The sequence below is a fragment of the Pipistrellus hanaki genome (assembly GCF_964339955.1).
Source record: "Pipistrellus hanaki genome assembly, chromosome: 4".
In the NCBI taxonomy this organism is placed as follows: Eukaryota; Metazoa; Chordata; class Mammalia; order Chiroptera; family Vespertilionidae; genus Pipistrellus; species Pipistrellus hanaki.
Genome location: NC_140506.1, coordinates 101,865,447 through 101,884,204, shown reverse-complemented (window position 1 = coordinate 101,884,204; position 18,758 = coordinate 101,865,447). Strand labels below are relative to the sequence as shown.

At 53.1% G+C, this 18,758-nt stretch overlaps 2 protein-coding genes across 12 annotated transcripts in view; one reads left to right on the top strand and one right to left on the bottom strand.

The window, feature by feature from the left end:
• LYRM1 (LYR motif containing 1) overlaps positions 1 to 4,650 on the top strand; it is a 17,174-nt gene extending 12,524 nt beyond the window's left edge. For 6 of the 11 annotated variants that reach the window (XM_084882793.1, XM_084882801.1, XM_084882800.1 and 3 more), the window contains 2 exons: positions 1,841 to 1,933; positions 3,977 to 4,650. In XM_084882793.1, coding sequence (XP_084738919.1) covers positions 1,841 to 1,933; positions 3,977 to 4,093 — 210 coding nt within the window. In that variant the 3' untranslated portion in view covers positions 4,094 to 4,650. Of the gene's footprint in view, positions 1 to 1,840; positions 1,946 to 3,976 lie in introns of all 11 variants that reach the window. The other 5 variants (XM_084882797.1, XM_084882796.1, XM_084882791.1 and 2 more) reach the window with 1 other exon arrangement.
• Positions 4,651 to 10,072: 5,422 nt separating this feature from the next.
• Positions 10,073 to 18,758, bottom strand: part of DNAH3 (dynein axonemal heavy chain 3) — a 182,030-nt gene continuing 173,344 nt past the window's right edge. Inside the window, exons 56-61 of the mRNA XM_084882694.1 lie at positions 17,897 to 18,051; positions 16,793 to 16,960; positions 15,618 to 15,760; positions 12,775 to 12,979; positions 12,135 to 12,272; positions 10,073 to 10,468 (exon numbers count right to left, since the gene is read on the bottom strand). Coding sequence (XP_084738820.1) covers positions 10,115 to 10,468; positions 12,135 to 12,272; positions 12,775 to 12,979; positions 15,618 to 15,760; positions 16,793 to 16,960; positions 17,897 to 18,051 — 1,163 coding nt within the window. The 3' untranslated portion in view covers positions 10,073 to 10,114. The remainder of the gene's footprint in view (positions 10,469 to 12,134; positions 12,273 to 12,774; positions 12,980 to 15,617; positions 15,761 to 16,792; positions 16,961 to 17,896; positions 18,052 to 18,758) is intronic.

Here is an 18,758-nt window from a genome sequence, read left to right as displayed (position 1 = left end):
GAGAAAGGTTGAAAATCACTGGGTATTTGAATTTAGAGGGTATATCTATGAGAATTAAAAATGCATGAACATATACCCTTTGACCCATAATTCTTCCTCTAAGAAATTATCTTTTAGGTATATTTGCATGTGAGCCAAAAAAATCTAGAGGGATCCATAACCTATTTGTTTATAATGACAAAGATGGGAGGTCACCTATTATAAATGTCCGTCAGTGGAAGATTGGTTAAATTATTGTATATTGGAATTTGATACAGCTTTTCAAGAATGGAGCAGCCCTGGCTGGTTTCGCTCAGTGGATGGAGCATCAGCCTGTGGACTAAAGGTCTCAGGTTCAATTCCAGTCAAGGGCACATGCTGAGGTTGCGGGCTCAATCCCTAATAAAGGGCATGCAGTAAGCATCCGATCAGATTTTCATTATTTATGTTTCTATCTCTCCCTCTCTGAAATCAATAAAAATATATATTTTTCAAAAAAGAATGGGGCAGTTTTATATGCATAAATATAGAAGGAGTTTCAGTTTATTCATAGAAAAAGCAAGGTTCAGAATAAAGTGAGCTATCGTTTGTGTAAGAAAAAAATGTTGAGTGGATAAAATAGCTATACTACATTTACACAATGGAATAGTTTGCAGCTGTAAAAAAGAGGCTCTCTTACCCTTTGTAATAGCATGGATGGACTTGGAGAGCATTATGCTAAGTGAAATAAGCCAGTCAGTGAAAGACGAGTACCATATGAACTCACTCATTTGTAGAATCTAATGGACAAAATAAACTGAAGGACAAAATGGAACCAGAAACATGAATACATGGAACAGACTGGCTGGTGCCCGAGGGGAGAATGGTGGGGATGACTAGATTAAGAAGGTGAAGGGATTAGCTAAAGAACATACGTGCAGCCCAGCTGGTGTGGCTCAGGTTGAGAATTGACTTTTGAACTAGGTGGTCATGGTTCGGTTCCCAGCCAGGGCACATGGCCAGATTGGAGCTCCATCCCCAGCAGGGAGCCTGCAGGAGGCAGTGGATCAATGATACTCATCATTGATGTTTCCATCCTGCTCTCCCTCTCTATTCCCCTCTCAAAAAAACCCCCACAAAAAATATATGCATACCCCATGGGCACAGACAATAATTTAGTAAAGCCAAGGAAAAGGGAGGGTTCAGGTGGGCAAAGGGGGAGAGGAAGGGGGGACTTCTACAATAATGTCCAATTTTAAAAAATATAATAAAAGCAAAGAAAAAACCTACATGTATACATGTATGCTCATATATGCAGAAAATACACTAGGAAAACAAACAAAAAAACTGCTTGTAATTGTTATCCTTGAGAGGGGAACTGGGAGACGGGTAAGAGGGAGACTTCATTTTATAAATTTAGCCCACAGCAAATTTTATATTAAACTAGAGGCCCAGTGCACAAATTCATGCACAGGTGGAGTCCCTTGGCCTGGCTGGTGATTGGGGCCCATTTCGCCTAGTTCCAATCAGGCTGATTGGGGCCAGGAGACTGGCCACACCCAGGGGCGCTGGGGGCTGGCTGGCCACGGGGAAGGACCTCAGGAGGTTGGCCAGCCTTAGGAAGTTGGCTGTGGGAGTGCACTGACCACCAGGGGGCAGCTCCTTCATTGAGCGTCTGCCCCCTGGTGGTCAGTGTGCATCACAGCTACCTACTGATTTTAAGGGTTGCTTAGGCTTTTATATATATTATATTACAGATTGCTTTTGAATTTTTGAATTATCAATATTTAATTTACTGAATGGTAAATCAAAAGAGTTTCAGAAAATGTGTACCTATATTCTGTGTGACATTTAGAAAAATGCCCATTTTGTCTTTCACCAGCTCACAGACACAGACCAGATTAAGCAGTGTATAGATGAATGCACAGCTAGGATCGAGATCGGACTGCACTACCAGATCCCGTATCCAAGGCCAGTAAGTGACCTGGTAAACAGTGGTGGGTACTCCTTTGCCTTGTGTTTGTCTAGAAGCTAGAGCTACTGTAGGAGGCATGTTGGAAGCAGCTGTCCTTGCATGCCATCAGCCGGTCACGACCAACCCAGATGCCAAAGAAGCCTATCTCCTACGTGGAAGTCAGCTCGCAGTTACATAGTGCTCTCTTTTGCTTTTCACATTTTTATGGAAATATTTTCTTCTTATATTAGACAGGTTTGTTGTTAATAAAAGAATAAAGTTCAAACATTAAAGGCATGCATAAGATAGAAAGTGAAATTTGTCAAAAATTTGCACCCTGTGGAAGTGACTCCTGTAACTAGTGGGTTGACCATATGAAACTACCCATTTTCTACCCATGGCCTACAAAAAACTGCTGGTAGTGTTTTTTTGGGAGGGGAACTGGGGGACAGGGGAAAGAGGGAGACTATAAGTTTAATACATAGTAAATTTCATATTAAACTAGAGGCCCAGTGCATTAAATTTGTGCACTGGGTACAGGGGGTAGGGGGCGGGGTGTCCCTCAGCCCGGCCTGCACCCTCTTGCAGTCTGGGACCCCTTGTGAGATGTCCAATGACCAGTTTAGGCCCCTGAGGGGTCCCGGATTGCGAGAGGCATGTCCAACTGCCGGTTTAGGCCTGATCCCTGAAGGCCTGTGGGAGTGCACTGACTACCAGGGGCCAGTTCCTGCCTTGAACGTCTGCCCCCTGGTGGTCAGTGTGCATCATAGCAACTGGACAGCCAGTCGTTCTGTCATAATGGTTACTTAGGCTTATATATATATACTGCTTTTTACACACACACACACACACACACACACACACACACACATAGAGGCCAAGTGCACAAAATTCATGCATGGAGCAGAGGGGTCGGGGGGTTCCTTCAGCCCAGCCTGCACCCTATCCAATCCAGGACCTCTGGAGAGATAACCAGCAGTCGGACATCCCTCTTGGAATCTGGGACCACTGGCTCCTAACCACTCACCTGCCTGCCTGCCTGATCGTCCCGATCGCTCACCTGCCTGCCTGCATGATGCCCCTAACTGCTCCCCTGCCTGCCTTATCGCCCCTAACTGCCTTTGCCTTGGCCCCTGCCACCGAGGCTTTGTCCAGAAGGATGTCTGGATGGATGTCCGGAAGATGTCTGGTCTAATTAGCACATTACCCTTTTATTAGTATAGATAGATAATTTTTAAATCTTTGAATTACCAATATTTAATTTATGTTATATTGGCTCAATCTAATAGTTTGGTAACATATCTTTGTAGTCTTTTTTCCACACTCATGTACATACATTTTCTTAAGCTACACAAGCCCTGGGTGTGCTGCTTATTGCCTGCTTCCACCACTCCCTGGCTTTGGGCATGGCTGCCTCTGTTTGCAGGTTGCCTTGCATCCTTTGTGAGCATGACCCTTCCGGGAGATGTTGCGGCTAGTCCCAGTTTGCACAAACCGTGGTGAACATGTTTTCCCTCACCTTTGCATTTTCATTTCACTGTGTGGTTTGTGGCTTTTCCCTCCGTGCAGGCAACATGTCAACAGGAGCCCAGCTCTGCCCTAACTGGTTTGGCTCAGTGGATAGAAGGGTCCCAGGTTCGATTCCGGTCAAGGGCATGTACCTTGGTTGCGGGCACATCTCCAGTAGGGAGTGTGCAGGAGGCAGCTGATTGATGTTTCTCTCTCATCGATATTTCTGACACTCTCTCCCTCTCCCTTCCTCTCTGTAAAAAAATAAATAAAATATATTTAAAAAACAAAACAAGAGCCCAGCCCTGGCGTCAGACTCATCTGGGTTCAGATTTGCTCCCCCACTTCATGTCTAATCTGAGCAAATTGTAACTTCTGAGCCTTCATTTTCTCATCTGTAAATGCAGATATAATTCCCCAAGATGGTTGTGAGGATTAATGAATGATTGTAGATGTAGTGCTGAGCAGACAGCATGGTATTTAGAAAATGCTCAGTGACTATAAACTGCTGCAGTGATGATAATTCTTAATATTATTCTTACTCTTCTTTCTCAGATTCATCTGCCTCCAATGGGCCTTACCTCACGACGAGGCCGGGGACTTCGAAACCAGGAGAAGCTGAGGAAGCTTTCCAAGCCAGTGTACCTCAAGTCTCACGACGAGGTTTCCTAATGCAGGGACAGCTTGTTCCTCACACGATGAGCCAGCCAGGCCTTGAATGTAAGCCAGACGCAAGACCTTTCTGCTTGGTTGGGGCAAAAATTCAGTTATCTTCTTTAAAGCCTCCCGAACATTGGTGCTGACCGCATGCTGAGTGCTCACAGTGGTCAGGGCCTGCTGCCTGAGGGGATGCACTGATCCTGGCACCGCAGACCTCAGGCCCCCCGAGGGAGGAAGCCTGGGAAAGGGCGAAGCTGCTGGGAAAGTGCTGGCTGGGCCTGCAGGCTGGCGCGGGAGCTGCCCCGTGCCTGGTTTCTCATGGCCGCTCGCAGACAGTCTCCCCCCCTCGGGATAGTGTAGGCTTGCTTTGTAATTACAGATTTGCTTACAGGTGGGCTCTCTCCCCGGCCGGATTGGGTGTGGCCTTGTGCACCTAAAGTTTGCCGACACCAGGCAGGACCCTGTCCGGGTTGCGGGCTCGATTCCCCAGTTTTTGCTCTTGTGCTGATATTTCCTTCTCCCCCACTCCCTTCCTCTCTCTAAAAATAAAAAGTCTTTATTTAAAAGTGGGCTTTTTGTGTGTGTGATGTCATCTTTAGACCCTCCCACTCCCAGACAAACACCCCTTAGAGAGTGCACCATGGGTTCCTCAGTTTCCTGGGACATGCTGACACCCTGCCCGGCTCCTCCCTGCGATGCCGGGCAGCACTGCCTCTGAGAAAGCATCGGCTGCTTCATCTCCAAGCGTGGACTTGGGATGCACTCGGGACTGGAGGGCTCGCTTGAAACTCCTTCTGCATCCTTGCGAGTATTCTGCCTTAACTGGAATATGCAAGGGCAAAGCTGGCTTTCAAGTTCCCTCTGAACAGAAATGCAACAAGGAGAGCTTAAACGAAGGATTCACACTTCCGTGTGTGCGAGGGCCACAGAGGCAGCAGGTGAGAACTTCCTGTCCACCCCTAGATTGGGGCTTCCCTGGTCACAGACCCTCTCATTCAGAAATCAGCTACAGTCCTCCGCTCTACCAGCTGAGCTATCGAAGGGACGACCCTCTCTCATTCCAAAGGCGTTCTTCCCGCTCCTGGGCGCAGGGCGTTGTTTCCTCTGCTCGGGTAAGTGCTGCGGGTTTGGCAGTGACAGTGTCTAGAGCTATAACTGCAGAATGCAGCATCACCCTGTTTAACGCTGCCTGGCGAGGAGCAGCGTGCAGATAACCATTGCAGCTCCAGGCCTTTTCGGGAGAGAAGACTGACTGCTGGCAGGTGTGGGCCATTCGGTTGAGGGCGCACCCAGCCTTGCCTGAACTGGGAGGTATGAGTCTGCTGTCCCACCAGTCACTGCCCTTCCATCTTGTCTCACCGTGGAAGCATCTCCTGCCTGGAAGTGCTTCTAACATTTAAATGCCTCTCATTCAACACGTCCTGTGCTCTCAGCCAGCCGATGAGATGGTGACCTGTTCTCGGAGGACCGAGTGGCCATGGCTTCCTGCCTCCACCGCAGTCTCAGCAGCTCAAGGTGACCGCAGCTTTTGTCCTGCTCTGTTGAGTGTAGAGACCACCTTCCCCACCCAGCCTCCTCCACGGTGGAAGTCCACCTGGTTGCTAACTTGCCTCGGAGTTTCTTCTGTGCGAAGAATCTTGCCTAAAAGTGAATTTTATATGCCTACTCTACTTTGCAAAGATGCATATTCTTTTTTTCATTTTCTCTCCAAGACAATAAGGTCTCCATGTTTTGGTCTTTTAAAGCAGAAGCTATCTTCCTATATCCCTTCTCTCAATGAAATTTCCTTCCAATACTCACATGAAAACCACCCAACACTAGATTTCTAAAGAGCAAAGAGGAGCTTGGTGACAAGGTTTGTCTGCTGCCACCTGCTGAGCCATTGGGAGGCAGGCTGCCACAGTGGCCAGGCTCACCCCTGGACACCTCTGCCCCAGGAGTTGATACCAGCCTCAGAAGAACAGGCTGCTCTTCCAAGGAGAGCTGTCTATGGCTCCGGGCAATCTTTCTCTTCAAAATGGAGGAAACGCTTTAAGTTATAAAAACGTAATCCATTATCCAGAAACATTCTGTCCACTGACCCCTGAAGAATGAAATGGCCAGTCCCTGCCTGCTGGGGTCTTAGCACATTAAGGTTCAGGAATCAGGAGAAGGGGCTGCGGGTAAGTGATTTGAGAGACTCTCGACAAGAAATATAAATTTGGGAGGCATTTAGGGGGAGCCAGGGAGGCTTAGCTCTCTGAATCTCTGGACCCAGGGCCCTCGATTCAGACATTTTGCTTTTAGCAAAACAGATATACATATCAAAGGTAAGGTTTGGTAAACAGGTTAGAGGAATTGCCTTTGGCTGTTCCAGCAGCAGGTGATAGCGCAGATTTTCAGCCCTGCTGAAAATGTCCATTCAACTTTTTTTTTTTTTTAAATATATATTTATTGAAAGAATCCAAGATGGCTGCTCGGGTAGGCACCTAGCCGCAGCCGCACGCAACAATTTTAATAAAATACAACTAAAATATAAAATGGACATTACCCAGAACTACAGGAAAGTCGACTGACTTGAAATTCTACAACGAGCAGCAAGGAGAAAACCAGAAGGAAGCGCGGAGGAGCTGTAAAAGCCCAAGGTACGGAGACACGCGGCGCGCGCGGAGAGGACGGAGCCGGAGAGGAGGGAGGCCGAGTGCCTGGCTGGCGTTCCCTAGCGGGAAGGAGATAAACACTCCGACTGTGCTGGGCCCCCAACTGCTCTGAACCCCCGTTCTAGGCCAGACCCCGGGGACCCAGGCTCATCCAGAGGGAGCTGGGCTGTAAGGCGGTACCGGGGAAGTGGCGAAAGGAGGTCCCGGCGGCGAGCGCACTGCGTGCACGCAGAGAAGGGCCGGCCGGCTGTGCCGTAGGACTGCCCTGGTGGGAAGGAGACAGGGGCTCCAGACTGCTCTGAACGCCATCTCCAACTCCACTTCCAACTGAACTGAACCCCAGTTTCGGGCCCATTGCGGGAGAACCTACACTGTTTGGTAGCAGGTGAAAATCGAGGGCACCTTTCTCTCAGAGGCGCTTGCAACAAGTACTGAAGGACCCTGAGTCTCAGGAGTCGCATAGGGCGGGGCTGACGGAAGCAGAGGCTGTAGGCTCCACCCTGAAACTCCGCCCCATCAGAAAAGCTGCCTGCGAAAATGCCTAAACCAAATAGATCACAAATGAAAGAAATGGAGGACAAAAAGCGACTGGATATAGAGTTCAAAACCACACTTATAAGGTTTTTTAAGAGTATCCTAGAAAAGGCCGATAAAATAAATGAGACCTATGAGGATATGAAAAGGGATCAACAAGAAATAAAGAATACATTGTCTGAAATAAAAAATATTATACAGAGTCCTAAAAACAGAATAGAAGATCGCAAGAATCAAGTCAAAGATTTGGAACATAAAGAGCCAGAAGACATTCCTCTGCAGAAGCTAGAAGACAAGAGAATCCAGAAAATTGAAGATAATGTAAGAAACCTCTGGGACAACTTCAAACGATCCAACATCAGAATCATGGGGGTCCCAGAAGATGAGAGAGAGCAAGATATCGAAAACATACTGAAAGAAATAGTGACAGAAAACTTCCCCCACCTGGGGAAAGAATTGGACTTACAAGTCCAGGAAGCACACAGAACTCCAAATAAGAGGAATCCAAAGAGGACCACACCAAGACAAATCATAATTAAGATTCCAAGAGCAAAGGACAAAGAGAGAATATTAAAAGCAGCAAGAGCTAAGCAGGTGGTTACCTATAAAGGAGCTCCTATACGATTGTCAGCTGATTTCTCAACAGAAACCATGCAGGCCAGACGGGAATGGCAAGAAATATTCAAGGTGATGAATAGCAAGAACCTACAGCCAAAAATACTCTACCCAGCAAAGCTATCACTCAAAATCGAAGGTCAGATAAAGAGCTTCACTAATAAAAAAAAGCTAAAGGAGTTCATCACCACCAAACCAGAATTATATGAATTGCTGAAGGGGTTTCTTTCAGAAGAGAAAGTAAATAAAGATAAAAATTATGAACAATAAATACTTAACTATCAACAAGTGAATCTAAAAACCAAGGAAATTAAAAAAAAAAATCTGATGAACAATATTAACTGTTGAATATAATAGAATCAGAGGTATGGAAGGGGAGTGAACTGATGATTCTTGGGGAAAAGGGGACAGGGGAATGTGGGAAGAGACTGAACATAAACTGTGCACCTATGGATGAGGACAATGGGGGTTGGGGAAAGGGCAGAGGGTGGGGTGGGAAGGGGGGGGAAGGAACACTTGTAATAATATGAACAATAAAAATTTATTTAAAAAAAAAATAAAAAAAAAATATATATTTATTGATTTTGTACAGAGAGGAAGGGAGAGAGATAGTTAGAAACATCGATGAGAGAGAGTCATCGATCAGCTGCCTCTTGCACACCCCCTGCTGGGGATATGCCTGCAACCAAGGTACATGCCCTTGACCGGAATCGAACCCGGGACCCTTCAGTCCCCAAGCCGACGCTCTATCCATTGAGCCAAACCGGTTTCGGCTCCATTCAACCTTTTGAGGACTTCTCCAATTTACTGTCTCCTGCTGGACTTAGCCCCCAGCACCTGCCTCCACAGCTTTTGTTGCTAAAGAGGGAGTTAGACAACTGTAACTAAAATGCAGTTGTTTCTTAACAACCCCCTCATGCCTTGTACTTGCGATGTGACATACCTGACCAGTGCAAGGTTCGTGGATTTCATCTCAGAGGACTAACAATCTCACGTGGGACAGTGAGGCAGCTCCAGCTCTTTCTGATAAAAAAAGCCCCTCCCGTCTCCATTGCTCTGGTCAGATCAGCACTCCCCACAGGCCCTTCCCCTCTCCAGGGTCACTCAGCTGGTTTGGGGTCTCCCAATCCAGAGGCCTGAACTTAGCACTCGGTCAGCCCCACGTTCCTAGGAAGAAACAAGGTTTTGAAATGAGTTTGTTCTCAGAAGCTTCCTGTGATCAGCAGAAATCAAAGGTCCGAGACAGCCTTCCTTCTGGCAAAGCCGAGCAGCGGGCAGACACTGTCTCCTGCACAGCCCGCATCTTGCTCAGATCAGTGGACGGCCCAAAAAGAGCCACCCAGAGCCAGTGCGCTTCGTGGGAGAGCTGGTTTGAGACGTGATACTCTGAGGACTTATTTTTATCTCCCTCAGGGTTCTCTTCTCCTGGGCCCTCAGGAACAGGGGACATTTCCTGGATATGGTTGCAGCTAATCTCTCTCTGATTCCACATCACGTTGTGGAGTCCTCAGCAGGGGCAGCGCGCTGTGAAAAATGCACGGGGTATACAGTCGGGCCGCAGCCAAGGCTGGGAGGTCTCAGGCCAGTTACTCAGTCTCCCAGCCTGGATCAGGCAAGGCATCTGAAGGCCTTCCAATCACGGCACAGCAGGCATGCATGGCTATTGTTCCTCTCACCTCTCCTTTCTTCCTGAAGTTCCAGCCCATCTGTGCAGGCCAGCACCCCCAGGGCCGCCACACACCAGCTGCGGAACGCTAGGCTGCTTTCTAAGCCTTCGCTTGCAAGTGGAGACAGGGCCATACCTACCACCAGAGGGGGGTGTGAAAGTGCATTTTAAGCCTCCCATGAGCCTTAAAAAGCAAGTCCAGCCTCTTTCCACGTCTGAGAGGCCCCGATGTCAGCCCTGGAGACAGCTAGGAAAGACGCGATTGACATGCAGTGTCAGTTACAGCAAAGAACCAGGAACAGTCCCCGGCTGCCCAGCCACAGGGCTCACGGCCCAGGGGCGGCAGCCTGGCTCAGCGGCTGCGGGGCCGGGGACTCTCACTAACCTCCCTGGAGCATGATTTCTTAGCCACAGGACGAAGATGATACGGTAACCTGCTCCAAGGGCTGCTCTCAGCTGCTCAGAGCAGGCGTGGTGCCAGCCAGCTTCCCCACTGCCCTCGTCACGCCCACCCTCCCCCAAAAGGAGCAGCAGACGCAGCGGCGAACGCGTGCCTTTATTTCGGGGTCCGGCAGAGGCTCAGCTGTCCAGCTGGCACAGGGAGGCCACCCCGCGGTTTATCCAGTGCTTCTGCGGCCGGTCCGAGGGCAGCTCGATGGAGAGCACGTAGTTGGTGGAGTGGCCCGTGGTGGACAGGACGCCCCTGCGGGCGCTCGTCTTGTAGACGGGACACTCGTAGATGTCCTGGTGCAGGAACGCCGCGCTCCGCCCGGGCTTCAGCCAGATGATGGGCAGGGGGTCGTAGAGGATCTTGGGGAGAGACTCCTCGATCTGCATCGTGCTCCTGTCCCAGCAAGCACCTTCCAGGAAGAGCCCTTTGATGTAGGCCCCGTCCTCCGGGCTGCTCTCCATGGCGGTCTCCTGCGTGGTCACCTGGAAGAGAGGGCGGTGAGTCCCGGGCCGCCACGGGGAACACGCAGCCTGGGTGACGTCCCCTGTCCCGCATGCACCCCCGGGACGGACGCCGGCGTCTGTGAGGAAATGGCTGGCTGTCCACGCCATGCCCCTCTCTGTGGGCCACCGTCAGTGGAGCTGGCTGTGGCCCTTTCAAACCCGGATCTATGCAGTGAGGGCAGGCCAGACCGTTGCCTGGGGAAGAGGAGAGCCGTGGCTTGTAGTCTGGCTCCATTTCTGTGGTTTCTGTGGTCTACAGACTCCCAAATGGCCAATGCAGGCCACCACCTGCTTACCCATCACTTCCTCATGCTCTGGGGGTGGTATGAGCCAGCTCTATTCACCACAAGTTATTTACTTTTATTGATTGATTTTAGAGAGAGACGGGAAGGGAGGGAGGGAGAGAGAGAGACATCCCTTTTTGTTGTTCCACTTATTTGTGCAACTTATCGATTGATTCCTGCACGTGCCCTGACCGGGATGGAACCTGCAACCTTGGTGTATTGGAACAACGCCCTACCAACTGAGCTACGTGGCCAGGTATCCACCACAATGAGACTCCGAGGTAGTGAGCTCTACTGCCTCCCAGTAAACACGGAAAGTGGCTCAGGTAGGAGAGCAGGGAGGGGTGGGTTAGGGTAAGACACAGAGCACAGCTCCACTCTGAAATCCCCCAGATTATAATCCTTTGTTGTTGTCAATGGAATGTTTATCCCGTTTTTACTTCTAAGTACTCATTGCTAGAAGAGGAAAGGATATTGATTTTCATATATTTAACCAGTCACCTTACAAATTCCCTTATTCTTACATATATGATTTTAGGGTCTCTTAGGATTTCTAGATATACAGTCATTTCAGCATCAAAAAAATGTGATGTTAGCCCTGGCTGGTTCAGTGGGCCTGCAGACTGAAGGGTCCCAGTTCAATTCCATTCAGGGGCATGGACCTTGGTTGTGGGCATATCCCCAGTAGGGGGTGTGCAGGAGGCAGCTGATTGATATTTCTAATATCTCCCTTCCGCTCTGTAAAAAATCAATAAAAAATAAAACTTAAAAAAAGGAAAACATTATTTAAAAATCTGTGATTTTATATTTTTTCTAATGTTTATCCCAGTTATTATTTGTATTAAGTATATCCCAGCATTAATTTTGGATTAACATTATCTTCAGAGTTAAGTATATTCACAAACAAAATTGAGCCCAGGGCAACCAGTTTGTGAAGTCTGAACTAGATGTCTCAATCAATCTTTCCACAGAATTTAAAACTCTACAACCCACCACCCCTCTGCTCCTCCCTCTCCAGAGCATGCCAGGGTGGTCCTCCACCGCCGACAATTCTTTTAACGGCCCAAGCCAGGCCCCCGCCGTGAACACCTCTCCGAACGAGGAGCCCCGCTCGCTGGGCGCGCGGGCGAGGGCTGTGTTTTTCTTGGTGTACAGGTGGCAGACCCTTCCTCTGACAAGATAGACCCCTTCTACGTACACAGACACATGGCCTTGGGAATGCCTGGTTCTGGCAGGAGTGACTTGGGACCGCTCCAGTTCCTGCTAAGGATTTCACTTGTGTGCCTCCCAAGCACACGGAGGGCAGGCCGGTGAGGAGGCACAGCACCGCCCGGATGGCCCCGCGCCCCCGAAGCTCCTACCTCGAACTCAAACCCGATGTGGTCGATGGGGATGGTGTACTTGCGCGCGTAGTTCTGGGAGACGCCCGTCAGGAAGGACTGCGTGAAGTAGAAGCCGGAGATCCAGAAGACGGTGGGCGGCCCACTGGCGATCCAGTCCTGGGCCACACAGACAGAGCGCGTCCACGCCAGCCCGCGGTGTGGGGGACGCGGACGGACGGCGTTCTCTGAGCCATGGAGCAGGCTGCCAGGCGGGCTCTGTCTGCCTCACAGGAGGCACCGAGAAGCCATTCCTGCCTGCACTGCAGAAGCACCGGGCACCTGGGCCAGCTGGGCGAGCCGGGCCCTGCCGCGAGTGGCCACGCAGCCACCGGCCCAGCCCTGCAGGACGAACATCTGGCTTTTGATGTCTAATAATCCAGTGTTTACAGGCTAGCTCAAGAATTTTAAATTGTCAGGAGCCAAACCAAATACATCTTTTAGCCAAACCTGGTCCCCGAGCCGGCAGTCTGTGACGTTTATGATGGCTCCTGCGGGTCCCTCCGCAGGCGACAGCCTTTCTGAGGACTCTCCCTCCCTCACCTCCACCTGGGGAGCTGCTCCTCCCCCCCTCCTCCCCCCCTCCGTTCCGGCCCCCTGAGTGTGGGGACCCCGCAGGCACCTGGAAGAAGGCGAGGCGGGCCAGCAGGTCGGTCACGTAGCCGCCCAGCGGCTTCAGCGACGGGTAGGACCTGGCCATCCACATGGCGGGCACCTTGCCCACGAGCATGCTGCTGAAGACGTCCTCCAGCTCCGAGGACATCAGCACCTGCCCCTTGATGGCGCGGACCAGGCTGATGAGGCTCCTGCGGATCACTCGGGTCAGCCTGCGGGGACAGGGCGAGTCAGCCCCCTGGGCCCTCCCCGGACATGCCCTCCGGCTCCGCCCTGCCCTGGGAGACGGCGGACCGTGTGTGCGTGTGTGTGTGCGTGTGTGTGTTCACGGCGGACAGTGTGTGTGTTCATGGTGGACAGTGTGTGTGTCCACGGAGGACCGTGTGTGCGTGTGCGTGTGTGTGTGTGTGTGTGTGTGTGTGTTTACGGCGGACTGTGTGTGTGTGTGTGTGTGTGTGTGTGTTTTCACGGCAGACACTGTGTGTGTGTGTGTTCACGGCGAACTGTGTGTGTGTGTGTGTGTGTGTGTGTGTGTGTGTTCACGGCGGACTGTGTGTGTGTTCATGGTGGACAGTGTATGTGTATGTGTGTGTGTTCACGGCGAACTGTGTGTGTGTGTGTGTGTATGTTCACGGCGAACTGTGTGTGTGTGTGTGTGTGTGTGTGTGTGTTCACGGTGGACTGTGTGTGTGTTCATGGTGGACAGTGTGTGTTCATGGTGGACAGTGTGTGTGTCCACGGAGGACCGTGTGTGTGTGTGTGTGTGTGTTCACGGCAGACAGTGTGTGTGTGTGTGTGTGTTCACGGCGAACTGTGTGTGTGTGTGTGTGTGTGTGTGTTCACGGTGGACTGTGTGTGTGTTCATGGTGGACAGTGTGTGTTCATGGTGGACAGTGTGTGTGTCCACAAAGGACTGTGTGTGTGTGTGTGTGTTCACGGCGGACTGTGTGTGTGTGCGCGTGTTCACGGCAGAAGATGCTGGAGCCGAGGAAAATTAATCACTGGAAATAGCTTGATGCACATGTATCTTTCCAGATTTTTCTGTTTGTAAACAAATTCTTTTTAAAGTAATTGTGCTAGATTGCTTTTTTGCAATCTGTTTTTCTCTTTTAGCATATAGGGACCTTTCCCCCCCAACTTGCAATATTTATCCTTTGTAATGACTGTAAGGTGTTCCATTTTATTTAACTATCCCCTTATTGCTGAAACTTATTTCTACACTATTGTCTCTGCAAACAACAATGCTAGGAATAGCCATCGACATCAGTCTCTGTGCAGATATTATTTAATGATTTGCTCACTAACAGTAAGAAGTTCAGGTCAAAGGGCAGTGTAATATTAAGGGTTTTTATCTAAGTTGCCATTTTGACCCAAGCTGTTCTTTTTAACAGACGCTGAAGCGCCCCAAGAAGAGGCAGGGCAGCCGGGGTGCCGCCTGCCCAGCTCCCCGGGCCTGTGCCCAGGCCTGGCCTCGCCAAGGGATGCCCTCCGGCCCGGGAGCCTGCCCCGAGCGGCCTCTCTCTGCCCCCAGCCAGACGGGGTGCCAGGGCAGAGTGAGGGCGGAGGCGTCCGCAGTGGGAAATGGAAGGCCCAATGTTCTCGCTTCGCTGAGGGGCCCAGGGCAGCGCCCAGCCCCGAGCCCTGTCCCTGGAGCCCTGCTCGCCAAGCTCTCCCTCTGTTCTCGAAGTGGGCACCGCTGGCTCCGAGGTCTCAGCCCCGAGGAGAGGACACCACCCGGAGGACCGCCACGGCTCCGCGGGATTGGAGCCCAGTCCTCCGGGGCTTCTCGTGAGGCTGGTGACGGCAGTGAGGAGGGTCCTGTCCTGTGTGACCGTCCCGACCATCCTTGGCAAACAAGGCTGCGGGGCCCGTTGGCTTGTCTGAACACAGCCAGCGGCCACAGCTGAGAAAGCTGCCAACATGGACGGCCGGGCCGGCAGGGGACGGGAGCCAGGCTGGTGTTGGGACGTGTGGGGACCACAGCCCCGGGCCCGGTTCCCTGACTTGCCCCCGTGTCGCCTGGCTCACACCCCATACTTCGCTCGGTTCCCCCAGATAGCCAGCTGCTCATTGACTCCAGGGAGGGATCCTGAGGCTGGGGAGTCAGGAAATCCTTAGGTGACCTCCTTCTGGTCCCCTCGCCCCAGAGTCCGGGCTGCCGGGAGCTGAGCCCAGACGACAGGGCACACGAGGAGCACGCCTGGATCTGCAGCACCACGGCCTGAGGCGCAGCCGGTCCTTGTCCGGCCTGCGGCCTTCGGGAACCTGTAGTTCTGACTCTAACCCGATCAAGATGATCCTGGCTCAGCGCTCTCTACAGCCTGGGAAGCAGGGGCGCGCCCAGGCAGCGCCACCCTCCCTGCCTGCGGAGAGGCCGTGGGCTGGGACTCAGCTCCTCCACCGAATGCTGTGTGACCGGCACTAGTTACTTAACCGTCTGGTCCGGTTTTCCCCGGTGACATGGTGGTGAGGACTGCTAACTGCTTATTCCCAGCGACTGCTCTGAGGCGGGTGTGAACGTATGAGGGCTTGGAGCCCGACCTGGCACCAAGGGCACAAGGAAGGCAGCGCAGTGACTGCTTCTGCTTGGGCGTGGCATTGGCGTCACGCTGCCCTGACTTTGCAGACAGCAAATGAGCGAGTGAGTGAGAGAGGGAGCGAACAGGAGGAACGGCTTAGTCTGGGCCAGTGCTTGTCGGTGTGGTCCTGTCTAACCTTACGTGGGCGGGACGAACCACTCTGCTGCAGAGCACCCTGTCAGTGCCCACCACGTCACTGCCAATGCCACCCACCCCGTCACTGCCGATGCCACCCCCCGCCCCCCGCACCCCCCGCCGTCCCAGAGCCCACCTGTTGAACCGGAAGAGCTCCTGCCGCAGGACGGTGTTCATGGACTCCTCGTAGACCACGGGGTACAGCTTCATGACCACCTCCAGGTCGAAGTCCTTGGGGAGCTTGGAGAGTATGTCCTGGGTCAGCTCCTCAATCACTTCCTGCCGGCAGAGCGCGGAGTAAGGACCAGCGGGCCTGGGGCCGGCCCGTGACCCGGAGGCCGTGGCCGGGGTCTTTGTAAACATTGTCGGAACTGCCGGAATGTTCCTGCAGGCAAAGGGGTGGGTGTGGGGAGACCCCACACCAGGGGGGAAGACGGCACCTTGGCCAGAAAGCCAGGAGCTGAGCTGAGCGAAGAGGCCCATTCTCACCTCTGGAGGGAACCGGGCGGAGCCTGCCAGCCCTGAAGCTGCAGACCCGGCTGCCCCCGGGAGGCCCCACTGCCCCGGCCTTTCAGCACCCCCTCCCCCCCAGGACAGCCTCAGCCTCCTGGCCAGAGGCTCTTGGGAAGGTCAGAGCAGCGGCCTTGCCTACCGGTCTGTAGATGGAGGACGGGGCCTGACCCCGAGAGGCCCCCAGGAGCCCAGGTGCCTCCAGCACAGGAGGCCAAGCAGGCAGGTCCCAGGGGAGAAAGGCACTCCTCTGCTGCCCCTCCTCTCCTCACCGCCGCCCCCTCCCCCCTCCCCCCTCATGGCAGCTGGCCGCACGCCCCTCCCAGAAGAGGCTGCGGCTGGGGGCTGCCCTCTGCTGTTCCGTGTCTGCCACGGCTCTCCCAGGAGGGGGGGCATCAATGGGGCGGGCCTGCAGGTTTTGAATAAACACTTTTAAGGCAAGTAGAGCTGGGTTTTAAATATTTTGTGAAGGGAGTACAGGCCCTGTGGGTACAGCAGTGACTCCTACATCCTACAGCCGACGTCGGACACACTGGTGCTTTCTGTGTCCTTGGACTCTCGGCAGCAAGACAGGGCACCTGTGCCCCTGCCAGGCTGTTTCCCTGCCAGGCTGTGCCCCTGCCAGGCTGTTACCCTGCCAGGCTGTGCCCCTGCCAGGCTGTTACCCTGCCAGGCTGTGCCCCTGCCAGGCTGTTACCCTGCCAGGCTGTGCCCCTGCCAGGCCCCATCTTTCTGCCCCCTTGCGCATCCCTCCCAGGCTGTGCCGGGGGCCAGCGCCGGGGATGAACTCGGGCCGGTTACCTGGGGAGACTTGCCGCTGGCGCCCGCCTGCCGGGGCAGCGTCAGCAGCACCCCCTGGAACAGCTGGTTGGTCTCCTGGTTGTCCTTGGTGATGTCGGCGTTCTCGTGGAGGCCGAACACCTCGGGGTGGGTGGAGATGGGGAGGTTCCGCAGGTACTCTATGTAGGACTGGAGAGAAAGCTCCGGTGACACACACGTGGGCTCCTGGGCCCACAGGTCCCTCAGGGCTCGGCCAGCCCAGGATGGGGCTTGGACCAGCCCTGACCCACTCTCAGTCCGCGCTGGGCCCAGAGCCCGCTCCCCCCGCTGCCCAGGGGAGGCGGGGGCCGTGAGGGACACGCTGGCACCCAGCGGGGGCAGAGACGCCTTCTCACCCCCCTCCACGTTTTGTTTCTCTGCTCCTTCCTCATCCTCTGTCCAGTTCTGGCCCCTCCCCTTTCACCACCTTCTGAACCTTTTTTCCCAAGAAGCAATTGCTAGGCTGTTGGCTGCCAAGGCTTCCCCTTAACGCCACTCTTCCCCGGGAATCCCTCCTGTGAGAGACCTGGCCCACCACACACTCAGCATCCTTATACAGTGAGGTGCCTCTCTCCGGCTTTTGGAATATGGTGTAGAGGGCACCTGGGAAGGCACATGGACATTCTTTAAACTGTTGTCAGCTGAGCCCAAGGCGGGGGTTACTCAGTTCTGACTTCTTACCTCTGTCCAGGTGTCAGCAGGGGCGGGTCTAGATATGTAAATCCAGTAATGCTAGGGCCTAGTTAAGAATGCAAATAAGCTCCTTTGAACCTAAGTTTTGGTGTTACTTCCTGGTATTGGGGTATAAAATAAATGTGCTGCCTCTCCCTCAGGGAGAGTGGCGTCCCACCCGGCTCCCAGCTTGCTTCTATTTCTGCCTCTTGTCTCTTTCTTTCTTTTATTTCTTAATCCCCAGCTTCTCTACTCAGCAGTTGGACCCGCTCATTTTCCATGCTGGACACAGAAAAGAGAGAAACACCTCCACGTATTGGGAATAGCTTAGGGACCAAAGCAGGAGGCTCAAGGCGACCCCAGGCCCTCACTGGCTGCACAGCAGCCCCCCCCAGGAGCAGGGCCCCACCTCACCTGGTAGGAGCCATGGGGGGGGATGTAGTAAATGTCCCCAGGAGCGACGTAGTAGTAGTCCCGCTCGATGTCCTTGCAGTAGAAGGTGGACAGCAAGGACAGCAAGAGACGCCTGTCTTTGTCGTCGGTCACTCTGCCTCCATAGTTACACTCCCCTGGAGACAACCAGAGGGGAAGGCTGAGCCCAGGCAGGGCTCCGTGAGCCAAAGCTGAGGATTCTGTGAGCCCAGGAGCCGGCGGAGACCAGGGCTGACAGCTGGGAGGAGAGCAGACCTGCTTGCTATCTCGGCTGCTCAGAAAGACGCAGGCTGCCACGTTAGGGGGCAAACAGCTCAACCGAAGCCAAGCGATGCAATCACCAGTGGTGGCTCCACAGGCAATGAGCAGCATCTAGGCATCTTCTACGTGTGTGTGTGCACGCGTGTTTGTGTGTGGCAGACACTATAGAAATGTGGTTCTAGTCAAGAGTTCTGGCATGAGGCAGCCCTGGGTTCAAGCCTCTGCCACATATGAGCGGTTTCCCGCTGTCAGGAAGCCAAGAGAGCAGTGAGCCCATCGCACCAGGCTGGGGAGGCGCTGGGAAGGAAGCAGAGCACAGGGCTGGTCCCCCTGGTTCCAGCTGTCACCCAGCTCAATTCCAGCTGTCACCCAGCCTAACTCCAGCTGTCACCCAGCCCAATTCCAGATGTCACCCAGCCTAACTCCAGCTGTCACCCAGCCCAATTCCAGATGTCACCCAGCCTAACTCCAGCTGTCACCCAGCCCAATTCCAGATGTCACCCAGCCTAACTCCAGCTGTCACCCAGCCAAATTCCAGATGTCACCCAGCCTAACTCCAGCTGTCACCCAGCCCAATTCCAGA